The sequence below is a fragment of the Podarcis liolepis genome (genome assembly GCF_965112155.1).
Source record: "Podarcis liolepis genome assembly, chromosome: 11".
NCBI classification, from domain to species: domain Eukaryota; kingdom Metazoa; phylum Chordata; class Lepidosauria; order Squamata; family Lacertidae; genus Podarcis; species Podarcis liolepis.
This window is the reverse complement of record NC_139565.1, coordinates 15,779,885-15,797,444: the sequence shown is the minus strand read 5'-3', so window position 1 is coordinate 15,797,444 and position 17,560 is coordinate 15,779,885. Positions and strand designations below refer to the sequence as shown.

The 17,560-nt window shown below is 42.7% G+C and overlaps 1 protein-coding gene across 1 annotated transcript; it reads left to right on the top strand.

Moving 5' to 3' along the window:
* Positions 1–2,353: 2,353 nt before the first annotated feature.
* Positions 2,354–12,278, top strand: ISOC1 (isochorismatase domain containing 1). The gene is made up of 5 exons (XM_083464618.1): positions 2,354–3,236; positions 7,320–7,439; positions 7,581–7,784; positions 8,140–8,256; positions 10,880–12,278. The coding sequence occupies exons 1-5, from the start codon at positions 2,793–2,795 to the stop codon at positions 11,024–11,026; spliced, it is 1,032 nt and encodes a 343-aa protein (XP_083320744.1). The 5' UTR covers positions 2,354–2,792; the 3' UTR covers positions 11,027–12,278.
* Positions 12,279–17,560: the final 5,282 nt, after the last annotated feature.

Sequence of the window (17,560 nt, the reverse complement as noted above, 5' to 3'; positions counted from 1 at the left end):
AGGTGCCAATCTTGTGTGATGTATGAGTCATTGGTTATTAGCTCCAGGTAAGTTGATCCTGAGTTAAACATCCCTTGTGAAAATAGCACTGCACAAGTGCAAAGGGTGTCCTGGGTTGGTTAGCATGGATTGGATTATACTTCATATTGCCACAGCCCTAGACTGCCTCTGCAGTACATTATGTTGAACCAAGCCCTTCTTGAGTCATTCCAGACTTCTTGTTGCACTGATACAATACATTGCACCCAATCCAAAATTTTAGCATCATAGCTAGAAAAGTGGGGGGGGGGGGAGCAACAAAATACATTACACTATATTTGCAATTAGGAATTGCAATAGATGTACAATAAAACTGTAAAACGCTGGTCATTACTATGCCATCCTAAATGCTAAATTACTACAGTAGTCTTGAAAAGTAACACATGGCAAATTAAGACTGATTAAATCAAATGAGCTAAATAGGATTGACACTATCATATTTTAATTAAGGAACTGGAATTGATTCAAGTTGGTAAGTGACTAGCTCATACAGCTGACCACTTCAGAAGCTTCTGTCATAACAGCATTAAATTATTGGCGGCAGTCATGAACTCAATCAGCATTAGGATAAGCCTTGTTGAGTAATTAAGCTGGCCACTGAAAAAAATTTATGTATTTCAGACTCTCCGTGTCCCTATTTCCCAGGGATAGTCCAATTTACAGAAGCCACCCCAGTTTCTGATTTGACCTCAGAATGTCCTGCTTTTCCTTAGGACGTCCTTATTTTCATCAGAGAAACGTTGAAGAGCATGGAATTAAGTGGCCCACAAGCCAGGGAGATAAGTGACTAGATAACCTTTAGAAGACATCTAAACTGTATAGGGAAGTTTTAATGTTTAATTATGTTTTATGTATGTTGGAAGCCACCCAGAGTAGCTGGGGCAACCCAGTCAGATGGGCAGGGTAACAACAACAACAACAACAACAACAATAATAATAATGGAATCTGGACAGTGGTTTTCAACCAGTGTGCTGTGGCCCCCTGGGATGCCTTGAATTTTGGTCAGGGGTGCCACGGGCAACATTGGCCTCTGCCCCTCTTTCCTTCCCTCCCTCCTTTAATGCCCTCTTGCATCTCTGCCTCCCAAAGGCTTCCACAGCTGTTTATTACAGCATCCCTGGCTACAAGCTCCCCAGGCGAATGGTGCCTCTGGGGCTGGCCAGGGGGTGCTTCCCAGGTCCCTGTGGGGCAGTGCGAGGCAGCACCTCTCTTTGGGGCAGGAAGGGCAGCTCAGAGACCAGGGGCGCTGGCTCAGAGGACTCCCATGGAGAGGAGGCTAAGGGAACCCTCCCCAAGGGAGGGTGTTTGAAAAAGGGCAAGAGGCTGCCCACTCTGCAGGCAAGGGGTAGCATAACTGCCCCACAGGGGTGCCACAGAAAGAATGCAGTTGGTCAAGGGCAGGGCTGGATTTAGGTTTGATGAGGCCCTAAGCTACTGAAGGTAATGGGGCCCTTTATACAGGGTTAGTCCTTTAAAAGAGGCCCCGTGGATACAAAGTACACATGTTCCACGGGGCCTCTTTTAAAGACTCTCCTTGTCTATCCAGCTGTCCTTAGTCAACAACAAATTGCCTCTGTTTATTGTATTGAATATATGTGTTAAGTTGTGGGTGAACATATCAGACGACACAGCGATTCTTCAAACAGCTCTTGTTTATTCACAGGCCAGAACAGAACTGAACTGAAGGGTTCAGCCAGCCTGCTTATATAGAGCTCCACTACAGCGCAACAGTAACCACTTTCTGTAACTATCCAATCACCGAATGTCACTTTCAATCCCTTATTTGCATATGTGGACTTGAGTGTAAATTATCTACAGTATCCCCCTGCTGGCCCAGGGTGAGAACTTCAGTATATAACAATATGCTATATGGTAATTTATGGACCTATTAGGTATCTAAACCCATTTGCACATACAGAATGTAGGCACCCTATATACAGAAACGAGCAAACCAGTGATATTTTAGGGAGCAAGCTAGCAGGTGGGGCCCATTACTTCCATCATAGGAGCCCACACAACACAAAACACTATCGCTGCATGTAGGTTTTATTCTGTTTGGTTTTTTTTATCTTACATTTTGGAAATGTACATCCAGTTTCCCCCCTTTAATTTTTTGGGGGCCCCCAAGAGAGTGGGGCGCTAAGCTATAACTTGTTTAGCTTATGGGTAAATCCGGCACTGGCAGGGGAGCCACGGACCCCAAAAGTCAAAAACCTCTGGAATAAGGCGTTCCTATTTTCATCAGGGAAATGTTGGAGGGATTGAAAACACTTGACTGGCCAAAACCCCAAAGTGACACAGCCTCTTTTTTTGGCGCGGGTGGTGCCGGCATCTGCTTGCCGTGGTACAATTATTCGCCGGCAGATGGAAACCACAAGAGCAGAGGAAACGAGGGAAGGGGCATTTCCACCCCATCCCGAATTTCCCCTCAGACTGCCAGGCGGCAGCGTAGGAGCAGCAGCAGCCGCCATAGCCCTGCTTCCCCGCGGCCACCGCCTCTAAGCCCCGTCACTGGCCACCTCAGATTCCCCCCCCCTCTCTCTCCACAGCGCAAGCCCGTATCCTTCCGCGCCAGCCAGCCCAACGCGCGTGGATTGCGTGGGGGGCGAAGGAGACGACGGAGCGGCTCCCGGCGAGGCGATAACGGGGACGCGGCCTGAGGGCGGGCGCGGAAGGCTCGAGGGGAAGCGAAGCGCGGCGGCCACCTGCGCGCTCCGCCCGGGCCAGGCGAGCCGAGGCAGGGCTGGCTCCCATGGTGAGGAGGAGGAGGAGCAGGAGCCGCGATTGGGAGCCGCCGGCGCGCCCCGTCTGGCCGGGAGGCGGCACCGGCAGCAGCGGCAGCAGGAGGAGGAGCAGCGGAGGCGCGGAACTGGAGCGGCTGCCCGCGAACATGGCGGCGGCGGCGGAGCAGCAGCAGCCCTTGGTGGAAGGCTCCGCCGCCGGCGGCTCGTCTCCCGGCTCGGTGCCGGTGCTGTTCTGCTTCTCGGTCTTCGCCAGGCCTTCGACGGTGCCGCACGGCTCGGGCTACGAGGTGCTGATCCAGAAGTTCCTGAGCCTCTACGGCGACCAGCTGGACATGCACCGCAAGTTCGTGGTGCAGCTCTTCTCCGACGAGTGGAGCCAGTACATCGACCTGCCCAAGGGCTTCCTGGTGGGCGAGCGCTGCAAAGTGCGCCTGGTGCCGCTGCAGATACAGGTGGGCGCGAGCCGGCAGGGGGGCGAGCCTGGCGCACCCAGACCCAGTGGCGGAGCGTGGGCGGTGCAGGGGGGGGGGCCGGCCGCACCGGGCGCAACATCTGGGGGTTAGGGTTAGGGGGCGCAAATCCATGGGTTAGGGGGCGCAAATTACTTGCCTTGCCCCGGGTGCTGACAACCCACGCTACGCCACTGCCCAGACCTATTTCTTTGCGCGGTGGGTGGGTGGGGGGCGCGGGGTTGGGTCTCCCCTGCTCACTTTCCCCGTCACGGAAAGGGGGAGATCCCTGCGCCCCCACATCCTCTCCCGTTTGCAGGAGGAGGAGGAGGTGAACTCTCCCGGCTGGCAGCTTGCTGGTTCCCTGCCGCCCAAACACGCGGGACAAACTCCAGGTCTGCCTCCTGCCCAGAGAGAAAAGCATAAATCTCTCTCTCTCTCTCTCTCTCTCTCTCTCTCTCTTGCATTCCTTTTCTCTTATAAAAACAGCTGCCAGGTGCAGGTCTGAAGTGGGTAGTGACATGGGCGTCGCAGAGGGGGGCAGCTGCCCCATCCCCCAGATCAAGTAAAACAATAGAAATACTCAGTGCTTTTTTTCTTTTTAAAAAATGTTTAGGAGTATTCTCATTTTCCTATTGATATTAAAAATACCGCCCCTCTTTGAGGCCGAACTTAGATGCACAAAATGTCTAGGGGTCTGCGTACCCCCCCCCCGAGAAAAAAAGCACGGGAAATAACTAACTGACCCGTCACATTGGTTCCCCCCCCCCGAACAAAAATCCTGGCTACGCCCATGTGTATCGATCCTTACCGCCAACCTTGGAGGGTAGTATGGTGCTTGCAGACCCTAAAAGTGTCCCTATTTTCCAGGGATGGTCCTGGATTTACAGAAGCCATCTCGGCTTCTGATTTGATCCCAGAAGGTCTCGCTTTTTCTTAGAACGTCCTATTTTCATTGGAGGGTATGGTAGGACATCCCTATTTTAATCAGAGAAATGTTGGAGGGTATGGAATTATGTGACCCCCAAACCAAGGAGATAAGTAACTAAACAACCTTTAGAAGACCTCTGAAGACAGCCTCGTATAGGGAAGTTTTTTTAAAAAATGTTTAATGTTTTATTAGGTTTTTACATAAGTTGGAAGCATCCCAGAGTGGCTGGGGCAACCCAGTCAAATGGACGGGGTATAAATATATTATTTTTATCATTATCATGGAATAGGACTTCCCTATTTTCATCAGAGAAATGTTGGTATGGGCTTGGGTAGCAGAGGCAAAAAGGGAGGAGAGCTTTCCTCCTAGAGCCATGTAAGATGTTTGTGGCTCAGGTGAGATGTGAAGGGGGGGGGGCTCTATTGCACAGCCCATCAGGTAATCTGGTCCAAAGCATTTTTAATTTTAAGACCGTGCCACCCAGTGATTTCAGTGGGGCTTGCTTCCATCTCCTCATTTAAAATACTGGCCAGAGTAGCAAAAAAATCCCCTGAAGATGGGAGGAGAAATCAGATTCTTCCCACCTCCAGAAGGCAGGAGAATGATGTTGGCAGGTGGAGCATGACTCTCCTGACATGTCTCAACTTCGGCTTACTCAATTTTGATGAGGGTAAGGGCTTCTCATCTAACCCCAACTGAGAATTGGGAGTGCCTTTCACCTCACCCATCTGATAATCCAGGGCCGAAGTGCCCTCCTGCCCCAGAAAGCCAGAAATGGACTCAAAGGCAATACGAGCCTTCTTTTGGACTGATGTTATCCTGAAGCTGGCAAGGAAAGTATTCTCAGTCCAAGATTAAAGTAAGAGTTTGCAGATTTTGGAAAGGGCATTTGGTAAGGCATTCAATTTGAACTAGGCATATGAGACTAGTTATATAAAAAATCTACGCAAAGCATCCACTTGGAAACATAGCTGAGTGCAGAATACGTCTCCAGAAAGCAAGTGTGTAAGGGCATGTAACCTCAGGAGAATGCAGGAAACTTTCATCCACCACCACAGCATACAAGTACAAACTGTACATTCAGTAATGCCTCTTTGTCAGTTAGGGAACGTGTTTTGAGGAACAATAACAGCCTGATCTTGTGCAGAGTCAGGCATCGTATTATTTAAAAAACAGACTAGTTTAAACATATTGCTTCGGATCACTTGCACTTAACTATCCCACAAATTTGCTCAAAATAGAGGTGCAAGCGCTCATTTCCTCTACTTGTCCCTACCCAATTTTGATCAGTATTTAGGCATTCTCATGCTGTCACGGCTGCAAGCTTTAAGTCCCAGTAACAATCAATAGTGTGCTGCTGCTGATGAAAGGGAGGCTGAATTGAAAGATGCAGAACAGACTGAGTGTAGGAGACCATGCTAAACATTTGTTTTGGTTTGCCGTCCTTACCTTGATAGCACACATTAGCCCTGTTCAGACATCATATTAAGACCGTAGTTTGAAACAACTTCTCAGAGTGCTCCTGCTGCTCCTCTGTCTGACTTGTCCTTTAAACTGAGGCTTGTAGTTTGTTTCTCTTCAGACAAACCACAAGGTTTGTTCTGGGCCTGTTGCTTATGGTTTGTTTGAGGGAAATAAGCCACAAACCTGTGTTTTGACATCGCAAGAAGTCAGGCTGGCTTGCTTTGTCTGCAGTGCGATAGGAACAGGGGGAAGCAGTGCCAGGGAACCTTTGAGCAGCAGGCACCAGCTTGCTTCTCATTTATGTCAAACCATAGTTTCTTCTAAAGTTTAGCTAAATGTGATGTACAAACTGTGCCAGTGTGCACAAAAAGGGTACAGTGGTGCCCCGCAAGACGGAAAACTCGCTAGACGAAAGAGTTTTCCGTTTTGGAGGTGCTTCGCAAAACAAATCTCCTATGGGCTTGCTTCGCAAGACGAAAAGGTCTTGCGAGTTCCTGCGGTTTTTTCCTCCTTCCCCCCCTTTTTCTAAGCCGCTAAGCCGCTTATCAGCTGATCCGATAAGCTAGGTTTACCTAGTTGGGTATTGACTAGCTGTAGATCTCCAGGGTTTGAGACAGGAGTCTTTCCAGAAATTGCTGAAGGTTGACTTTCTGCATGCAAAATGTGAGTTCTACTACCAAGCTGCAACCCTTCTCCTTAAATAGACATACGTTAGAAAGTGTGAGTTGCAGAATTATGCATAGGGGTTAACATGGTTGTATTAGTAAGGGCCGGCAGAGGTTCTTCCCGTATTCAGAGTGACATTAGTAAGGATAAAGACTCACGGTGCTTTAAAGGATGGTGAAGATGGTTTTAGAGTGCTCTCTCCGCCCTCCTTCAGTTCTGTGTCCTGTGCTAGCTTCGGGGAAATGAAAAACTTGTTTTGTAGATTTCTGGAAAGAAGCCTTCTGCATCAAGTGCCAGTTTTTTGCATTTAAACTTTTTGTGATTTTTTTTTTGGGGGGGGACTTTCATTATGGTGAAGGGTGTGTGTGTCTGTGTCTCTTCAAAAGAGCAACTTTAAGAAAGGGTTCAGTCTGCCTGGGGCAAAAGTGGTGGGTTGACACAGCTCCTTAGAATGGGGAACAGTTTTCCAGTCCTAGTCGTCTGAATGTAAATAGTGAAGTTGGGATCACATAATAGGGGAAGAACCCACTGCGATTCACTTTAGAGTGCTGTTTTTTTGCTTAGTTGTTTTTTAAATTAAGCTTTTAATTTATCAAATATTTGCAATACATCATGTTCGGTGTTGCTGTATTTACAAATCTGTGTCGATGCCTGTTACCTTTATCTTGAAATATGTTTAGCGCGCACATGTCTTCAGGTGCTGGAAGACTGCATGTCAGAGCTATCTCAGCAGATAATGACTGGGATCCAAAGAATTGTGTAACCAGTTCAACACACTTGAAGGAGCTTTTGATTTTTCTTTTTCCTCTTGCTGTTACATCTTGGTTTTGAAACGGAAGATTTGTGAGTTGACTGTATGACATGGGAGCATGCTGTTCAAAGGAAAAAAAGTCCAATATCCTGCTGGACACACCTAGCCCTTTGGGCTCACCTAAAGTGGGTATTTGGCTCCTAGCCAATGTAAAGTATTTCCCCTCAAATAGGACTTGTTTGACCTGTGATTTCTGATTTTTCCTTTATTTCAGTTAACTACATTGGGCAACCTCACACCTTCAAGCACTGTGTTTTTCTGTTGTGATATGCAAGAGAGATTTAGACCTGCTATCAAGTATTTTGGAGATATCATCAGCGTAGGCCAACGATTAGTAAGTTTACTCGGTTTCTTAGTATAACATACCTGGTTTCTAATTTTATCAGCTGCTGCTGCTGTATAATTTTTATTGTTATGGACTATTTTATTGCTTAAATAAAAGTTTAATTCTTGTATGGGCTTTTTCCATTTGCAGCTTCAAGGTGCACGAATTTTAGGAATCCCAGTTATTGTAACGGAACAGTATCCTAAAGGTCTTGGAAGCACAGTTCAAGAAATAGATTTAACTGCAGCTAAACTTGTCTTACCAAAAACAAAGTTTTCTATGGTATTGCCTGAAGTTGAGTCTGCAATAGCAGAGATCCCTGGAGTTCGCAGTGTTGTTTTATTTGGGGTAGAAGTAAGTACTGCATTCATAACTTGCCTATAGACTTTTTACAGAAGTATTATTTAGATAAAAGTGACGTTTTCGTATTTTTTAGTGTTACGGCAATAATCCTATAAAATATTTATATACATAGAGAAGAACAGATATATGAAAACCAGTAAGTTATTCCATAATAGAACAAATAGGTTACATGCTATCTGTAAATATAGCTTGCTAAACTTGCTCTGATCACTTATATACACTTATATTCGGAACATTTTGTCTAACTGTGTGGAAAACAAATACACAAGCAGCTACCTTGTCCTGAAGTCATTGATATTCTGTTTATGTGATAGTTAATGAAAGTTACTTTTTGTTTTTCTCCAAGACTCATGTCTGTATCCAACAGACAGCTCTGGAATTGGTAGGCAGAGGTCTCGAAGTTCACATTGTGGCCGATGCAACATCTTCAAGAAGTATGATGGACAGAATGTTTGCCCTAGAGGTAACTACTTTGAGATGCGGATGTATATGAGATGGATCTCTTTAATTGTTACAAGACGGGCATAACCACTAACTTTCTGATAGACTTTAGGATTCATACTACATGGAAGAGAAGTGGGAACCACATTGTAACCAAAAATGGTAGAAAATCCGATGAGATCCATATGTCTTGCTTATTTTGTCCAAGTCATGCAGTTTGGGGATATCTAGGAGTTTCCCTCTTTACCTGCATTCAGGAAACTTGTAAAGTCTCTTTTATTTATCTAAGCTTTTGGCTGATCGTTTTGTACACTACTGTTTTTAACTACTAAGCTTTAATATTAAGACCGGACCAACAATGCAGAAAGCTCAATAAGAAATTGTTTTTGGAAGTTTGTGAGGGGAAGTCGGTCAGTATGCCATCAAGAATGGTTTTTGATTTAGGGAATTCTACCATAGCAGGGTGGTTGGGTTACAATAGATGTGTTTTTCCAGACTTTCTGTCTCGACTGCCGATCTAATAGTGTTACTATAAAAATTCCTTTCTGTACCACAACTGACTCATCCTCTGATTTTATCTAGCATTAAAATAATCAACCCTCTCCGATTCTTCACTGTATCATCCCTAGAGTGCAATCCTATGCACAGTTAACGAGAAGTAATTCTGCTGTTTTCAGTGGGTTACTCAGACATAAGTATTTATTGGACTGCTGTCATAAAGTATTAATAAATACTTTTATGATTTTCTGTTTGGGTACAAAACATTCAACTGCTGTAATAAAGATAGATCATTGGAACTAAATGTTATTACGACATGTTGTTTAACCATCTTACTGTTAGAACTGAACTGTCCAGCTATACCAAAAACAAAATACCAAACTTTCCCCCCGCCACCTTTCCTTTCAATGAGAAAATTGTTGTTTTCCATCATAAGCATTGCTCCCCCGACCATGTGACTAAGTTATGTCCATTAATTTTAAATAAGTACACTAAGTAATACTTATTTCTTATCCTCCCGCTTGCAGAGAGCAATTTTCATATGTGACGGCAAATGTTTCTGCCTAATTCTCAGTGCAAAGCGATTTGCCCTCAACTTTTCTAATACATACTGGACAACAGTCATGTTCTTATAGGGGATTTAGGACAATTTCTTGTGGCCTTGTAAACCGGGCATATTCAAAGAAGATAATTCCCAACTTTGACTTTGTCTCATTATTTGTTTTAAATGTCACCTGGACCAAACATTTTTGAAGTTTGCATTTGCAACTTTCTTTGTTCTTTTAATTACTGCCTCATTTTCTGAATGAAAGCATTATTTAGTGCTTCCTCATTTTTGTTTGTTCCTTGTGTGTGTTTTTGTGTTGATATTTGGAATGTTTAAGAGTTAGGAGTATCCAGGTATCACATCTGATTGAGCCATGAAAGATTATGCTGTAATAATAAAGAACGTTAGTTTTTAAGAAACCACAAGGCTTTCTTTTGCTGTTCCAGAGTAGCATAGCGTCTTTCTAGAAACTAGGCATTTTTTGTATAATTTCTCACCCACTTCTTTACCACGACTACAGCCATTTGGCAAACCTATCATGCTAAATCAAATCTTATTTTTCATTGGCAAAGGTGTGCATCTGATCTCAGTGTTTCCATCAAGAACTCTTTAATATATTATGCATATTTTTCTCCTACCAGCAGCTAAAATATCTTGATAGTCTCAGAAGTGTGACAGGACAAAAATAAATTGATATTAGGGAAATTGGTATTCCTCTAATAAGGATCTGTCAAATTTAATATGTTACATGGAATATGACCTCCTGCTGTTAAATCCTGTTTAATTTCACCAAGGACATAGGTAATTTTATATTTTATATTTATAATTTGCTGGAAAAATGCCTCCCTTGTTATCTTATAATGGCAGTGGCGCCCACGTGAGAAATGCCGGAACTGAATTCTGGCAGGAAAAAAAGCCCTGTGTATTACTATTCCATATAAGTGATTTAAAGTCCTAGCCATTTGGATTTTTAATCCAGCCTACCTACATTGCAGTGAAAGAGAACAGAAGTTTACCTTCGCAAATGGTAATGGATGTTTCTCTTGTTTTAAAATAACGAACTGTAATATATTGTGCCGAGAAATTTTATTTATTTATTTATTTATTTAATTATTATTATTATTATAGTTTTTATTAAGTTTTCAGTTTTACATCTCAGAATAAGCGTCTTGCATAGTACCATACATTTGATGACTTCCCTCCTTTCCCTTCCATGGTTCATATACTTTTATCCACCATTCCTGCATATTTTGCCATAACCATTTTATTCTCCCATCTTACATTGCTCAAGTATTTGTTACCCTGTTGAATTCACCTTAACACTGCCAGCATTTCCAGCTGTGCAAAATTGCTTTCCATCTACTCGGCAAAAAATTCCCCACTCTTTAAATATACGTTCTTCTTGCTCTCTTCTTCTGTACGCTAGGCCAGCTAGTTTCGCGTATTCTATCATCTGAAATTGCCAATCCTCTTTACCTGGGACCTCCCTCACCTGTGACAAGAAATTGCAGAGGCAGTGGTATTGTGGTTGAAAAGTTACTCGCTAGGTACGCAGCGTATACTCACCCCAGCTGTCTTCTTTTGCTCTTTTTTTTTTCAGCGTCTAGCTCGCACCGGGATTATCGTTACCACTAGTGAAGCTATATTGCTGCAGCTAATAGCCGACAAAGACCACCCCAAATTCAAAGAAATCCAGAACCTCATTAAGGCAAGTGCTCCAGAGTCAGGGCTCCTCTCCAAAGTGTAAAAGACGACGTTCTTGAAAGACCATTGGTAACGGAGAGTCAAAGATGTAAACTTTCTCACTCGCGTGCACACACACACACACACACACACACACATCACCTGCAAATCGATGTTATTGTGCTTGCCTTAGCAGAATTTGTTTGGTTACGCTATTCAGGTGCGAGTGTATTCTGTTAGTCACAGTCGTCCCAAGGCTCTGGGTACCATAGGATCGTTTTTGTTGTCAAACAAACGTTTAAAACAGAGGTGCCTGTTTGTCTCTAGTGTACCCACTGATTGTAACACAGTTCGGAAAAGTGCATATTTTTGTGAAAACTCGATTGTGCAAACGTACTTTGGAATTGTTTTACTTTTTGTACTAATAATACAATGACATAGATAAATGTGATACATGACGTTTTGCCATTCTACAAATAGAATCATATTTTAAATAAAATGAGAAAGATATATATACTTTGGGTGGGCGGGAATGGTGCTTTATAGTCAGAAGAACAAGCTAAGGGAACAGGCAATATAGATGTAGTACTTTAGAAGGTAACTTAGCAAAATTATCCGAGACTTTATTACTAAATGGTGTTACAAAGTCCTTTCTAACTGGAAAAAAAAGTCTGCAGATTGATGTTCACTTTAAAATAAAGAGCAATTCCGTCAGCTTGTTAATGGGAGTAAGTGAGTGACAGATGACGCTGAAGTGAGTGACGTTAATTCACTTGTAGACAGTTCAAAGTAAGATGCTCAAACTCTTCATTTCCAAGTACTAAAATAACTTTTTTTCTGGATGCGTTGGGGGATTTATTTTTAATCCCTGTATGCCTAGAATTAATGAACTCCATCTGGCTTCTGCATTAGTTCAAGCAAGCTTTGGGGTGGGGGGAATCAGCTTCTTCAGTTTTATGCAGTATTCTGCAATATGGATGCTAAATAGGCTTTACAAGGAGTCCAGTGTAATAGTATATTTTGAAAAAGACATCTATAATTTTATAGCTGGAAGTAAATTTGAATAACAGTGCCCTTAATACAGGCCAATTAATTCATGTTAGAACCGAGTTCAAATTGTTCTAGGATTTGTATCAAGTATGTTTGTGGCTTTATAGGAATATATTTTGCAATATGACAGTAATAATACCGATGTGTTTTTAAAAAAACCAAAAAAACCAACAACCATGCATTGATGGAAAGTTCTTAAATTTCCCACAAACATTGACTCTTAAAATGATCGTGGTATGTTCAAATAAATGCAGATGTTTACTGTGTCCTGTTGTGATATAAAACTTCAGTCTTCGTTCTACACTTACTTTTATTGTGTTTTCAGAAGTTATGTTCTGTCTGTGGAGGGAAGCATGTGGATGAAAGCAATTTGTTTTTCATTTTCTGCAAAACAAAACGAAAACAACTTGTCACAGTTTAGAACAAGCACAAGATGTGACTGCAGACAAAAGACGAAAGAGTTGAAGAAATCACTGCCCCACATTAGTGACCTACTTTTTAATGTCTTATTATTAGTGCTTTCAAGCAGGGCAAAGTATAAAGGAACAGCTGTCAAAGAGCAGAAACAGCCCAATAACATTTGAACCAAACTGAAAACACATCTTAATATATTACACCGTATACCAGATACATCTGTAGACAAAGATTTGATTGTCTAGCTCAAATCAATCACTGATGCAATTTATTGTTAGGTATGCCCTAGATATAGTGCTCATGACCTGCAGGAGTTTATATTCCATCCAACCAAACAACAGACACCTATGCCAAATCACATTTTTGCCTGTGAAAAGTTTCCTCAAGTGGTCTTCAATTCAGCAGGAATAGCTTTCGATTGAGAAACAGACACCATTGTGCTGCTGGACCAATATGCAGATAACTTTTGCATCCTTTCTCCACAAATCCCATTACAAAAATTCTCATAAGCATTCTGTGTCATCACGGGACTTAATGGCTCTGTGTGGGGAGACAGGAAGGTGGCAGTTTTTAGGCTATTTATATACAGTATAAATCTCTTCTTTCACTGCTGAGGAAAAGGGTTGTTGCTAACGGTTTTTTTGTGCATCTTAACTGTCGGTTTTGCAATTCTGTAAGATTTCAAGCCATATTTATAAAAACCTTACAGAACGACAAAGCTGTTCCTTTTCTGGAATAAGGCATAAACCATTGCAGAATGCAATGTCCCAAATACAAAATTAATGTAGCCCATTGATACTTAAGCTCTATGTCACACCTTACCTCTGAATAGGAATATAATCATATGCATACTTACTCACAAATGACTCCCACTAGGTTCAATGATACTTAACAAGAAGGAATTTGTAGGAATGCCACTCGAAACACAAGTGAAAATCAAGGTGAGCTGTTACCTGTTGCTTTGCATGTGAAATGGTTTACATTCTTCACCCTGTTCAACAGGAGCAGTCGAGGTCACCTTTTCACACCTGAAAAAAATCTGTTAAGGATTTTTTCCCCCCCTTGGTGAAGAAGTTGTCCAGGAAAATTGCACGTTATAACAAATAAGGTGATGGTTCTGTGCTGAACATCAGTACCAGTCCACGCTTAAGATATGCTCTCACACAGTGGTCTGTTGCTGTTAACTGGATATGCCACTCTAGATAAGAAAGGCTATTTTTATAGCTAGAATATTCACACCTTGAGCTGTTAACTTGCATTTAAAATACCATTCCTAGCCAATTGGTTAATCAAAAGTATTCTAAAATTTCCAGTTATTTTTATTTCCCTGAGACTTTAAAAAAACCCAAAACCTGGCAGAATTGTGTTTAACTGCCACTTTCATCCTGCTATTTCTTGCTGTGTTTATATTTTATCTAGTGGTTTTTACTGTTGCTTTTAGCATATTTTTACAAGCCCTGGAAATGTTTTTTTACGTTGAAGGGCAGAATCTGAATTCAGTCAGTAAATAAAACTGACTTTCTTGAAAGCAAGGAAGATCCACTTTTTAATTTCAAAACTGCAATAATAATACCTTTTTATTTCTTTGGAAGCCGTCTGGTAGGACACAAAATTTCAGGTATGTGTATGTGTGTTAAAATGGTATACATACTTACTGGGTTATATCCAACATTAGTCATACTCAGTGCAGACCCACTGAAATTAATAGACGTGACTGATTCACTAATTTTAGTAGGTTTACTTTGAGTAGAACTTAGTTGAAAACAACCCATTGACTTCAGCGGAATTTTCATCTTGATCTTAAAATATATTTACCTGGAAGCAGACTACATTGCTTGCCGTAGAACATTCTTCCAAATAAATGAGCAGAAGGCATTTAATTGGGCGCAGGGTTGCAGTGTAAATGCTTATATCACATTTCCAAATCTCAGCAGGCATTGATTTTGTGCGTTTTTGTGGCCTTGATTGGTTGGTCAATGAGATTGTAACCAAAAAATGTGAAGTTGATCCATTTGCTGCAATCCACAGCCCACTTTGCTCCACAGTTCTGCTCCCGAAGGATGCGGACCAATGTAGCTTTGTGACTAGTATACTGTATGCCATTTGCTGATCTGACATGATTCAGAGAAACAAAATTCACTTCTTCAGGTATCTGAAGAAGTGTGCATGCACACGAAAGCTCATACCAATAACAAACTTAGTTGGTCTCTAAGGTGCTACTGGAAGGAAATTTTTTATTTTGTTTCAACTACAGCAGACCAACACAGCTACCTACCTGTAACTATGATTCAGAGATTCAGTATATTGGTTTGGAATTTGCTTCCCACCTCTAAATTATAGATTAAATGCCATTGATTTACCTGAATTTGAGAGACAGATTTACCTGAATTTGAGAGGCAGGTATCCTCACAAATTTACACACACACACACACACACAGGAGCTGTTTTGAAGCAGCAAAATTCAGATAATAGGAAGTCAAGAAGTAGATAAAATTGGTATACAATGCAGTCAGAGGTGAAGGGAAGGGTAGATGCTACTGGCTGGTAGAGACACGTTTAAAGGTGGAAAAAGACTAGCAATCATGATGCCACGAAGGGAAGTAACATGAAGCGTATCAAAGACTGGTAGTGTTTTATGCCCCTGATGTATTAAGGCTCTTTCTCAGTAAAACGGCAAGAGGCTGCAGCTGAAAAAGCTCAAAAGAGCAATTGTGTTGTTTGCTTCATTTTAATGAGGACTCGGGAGAATACTGTAAGTGCTTACAGACAAGTAGTGTATCTGTGCCTTTTAAAGACGCAAACCCAAACTGGATGGTAGACTGAGTAAATCCTTCACAGTGCAATTCTCCCTCTAGGTAATTGGCAGCAATGTGCAGTATTTGGGTTTCAGGAGAGCAACGCAAGCCCATGTGCCCAGCCTCCAAAGGCACTACACCACTGGCTTGCTTTCTTTTGCCACATTTTGCTAATTGTGTAGAAAGCGAGAGCTGTTATCGTTAAACTAGATTGTTGCTATGGCTATGCTTGTAATTTATTATCTCATTAGTGGTGCTGCTGTTTCAATTTCTGGCGAGCAGTAACAATTACTTCTATTACTTATGAACATCTTAACAGATACAGGGGGTTTTTGTGTGTGTTATTTAAAAATCCTCTATATGCGTGCAAGCATTTGTTTAGTTAACCATATGCTTTGCTCTGCTGTTCCTCCTAAAGGTAAGAATGGGACAGAAGATAGCTCTGTTGTCATGATGAGACTCAGGCAAAATGTTACCAGATTCAGGAATTGGACCAGAAACTCAAATACACAAGGCTTCGTTTAATAGCGTCACTTGGTACCTTCATAGATAATTTATTACGGTCAAAGACCAGCCTGCATAACACAATAAAAACAGCATTCATAAAGATAAAATATACAACCAGAGCAGATTGCAGCAATAGCTCATGAGTTAAAATTGAGATATATACATACACCCGTACAACTGAGATTTGGGCTACCATAAAAATTGACCCTGAGGCACCCCAAAGGGCGACTTCAACATTTCCCAAGTAAGTATTTTATTCTAGAGGATGATCTGTGCCTACAAATCTGGGTGCAAAATCTGGCTACCAGCCAGGTCATCTTGTGATCTTTGCCTAAGAGGAGAGAACTAAGTTTAGAATTGTCTGAAAGATCGTCTAGCCTCTTCAGCAAAGGATCAATGGTGTCTCTACGAATCTCTGTTTGGGGCTTCCTGTTTCCCCTAAAGGGCAGGCACAAAGTCTCTGTGCGTATGGGACTCTTCTATAGGAGCCTTCCAGAACCAGTGAGGGCAAGGCCAAGCTTCTAGCAAGAATGAAAGCCCTAGCGTCACTTGGTAAAATATGATCTGACTTGCAATGGTAGAGCACATGCCCTGCATTCATCAGGTCTCTGGTTCAATTCCTGATGTTTCTGGTGAAAAGGAGCAGGCAATGGGAAAGAATCTGCTTCAGACCCTAGTGGGCTCGATATACAAATACCGTATTTTTCCGTGTATAAGACTAGTTTTTTTCTCTCTAAAAAATAATGTCGAAAATTAGGGGGCATCTTATACTCTGGGCCATCTCCCCCCATTTTCTTAAATCTGAGCCCCTCCCCCAAAATAGGGGGCGTCTTGTACATGGGAGCGTCTTATAGACGGAAAAATATGGTAGTTTGACCTGTGTTCTTCCAGTGTTCAGGTGGTGGGGCTGAGCAGCATTAGGCATGATTATTTGCTTTGTGGGAATCCTAATGTAACTATAGGTAAGGTAAAGGGACCCCTGACCATTAGGTCCAGTCGTGGCCAACTCTGGGCTTGTGGCGCTCATCTCGCTTTATTGGCCGAGGGAGCCAGCGTACAACTTCCAGGTCATGTGGCCAGCATGACTAGGCTGCTTCTGGCGAACCAGAGCAGCGCACGGAAACGCCGTTTACCTTCCTGCTGGAGTGGTACCTATTTATCTACTTGCACTTTGAGGTGCTTTCGAACTGCTAGGTTGGCAGGAGCAGGGACCGAGCAACGGGAGCTCACTCCATCGCGGGGATTCGAACCACCGACCTTCTGATCGGCAAGCCCTAGGCTCAGTGGTTTAACCCGCAGAGCCACCCAATGTAACTATAGTCTTGCATTAAAACACATCATCTGCGGGGTAGCTCAGTTGGTAAAGCATGAGACTCTTAATCTTAGGGTCGTGGGTTCGAGCACCACGTTGGTCAGAGGATTCCTGCACTGCAGAGGGTTGGACCAGATGACCCTTGTGTTCCCTTTCAACTCTACAATTCTAAATAACATGATTCAGTGTAGATTATAAATGGGAGCAATGCACAGAGGCGGATGTAAGGGAACACAACCAGTTTGCCCGCAGTGTACACTGAGCTGAGAGGATGCTGCAGCGGACATCGCAACAACAACAATGGAAGGTGAGAGCCGGGGCCCCGCAGAAATGTTAAAGCCCAAAATCTGCCACCGCATGGCTTATCATGGCTGTGAACCAGGCCTCTGAAGAGCTCCTGCTGGTAAGTAGAAGATAGTGGACCAGATAAATACTTTGATCTGGTATAAAGTGACTTCCTATGTTCAAGTAGAAGGGAAGATAAAGAAGGCCAGATGAATTAAGCTTTACTAACAGGTGA

Excerpts from the sequence above, each read along its gene's own strand:
- ISOC1 (XM_083464618.1), top strand. The coding sequence starts at position 2,793 with ATGGTGAGGAGGAGGAGGAGCAGGAGCCGCGATTGGGAGCCGCCGGCG. Across the intron at positions 3,237-7,319 it reads TGGTGCCGCTGCAGATACAG|TTAACTACATTGGGCAACCT; the intron begins GTGGGCGCGAGC and ends CCTTTATTTCAG. Across the intron at positions 7,440-7,580 it reads TCAGCGTAGGCCAACGATTA|CTTCAAGGTGCACGAATTTT; the intron begins GTAAGTTTACTC and ends TTCCATTTGCAG.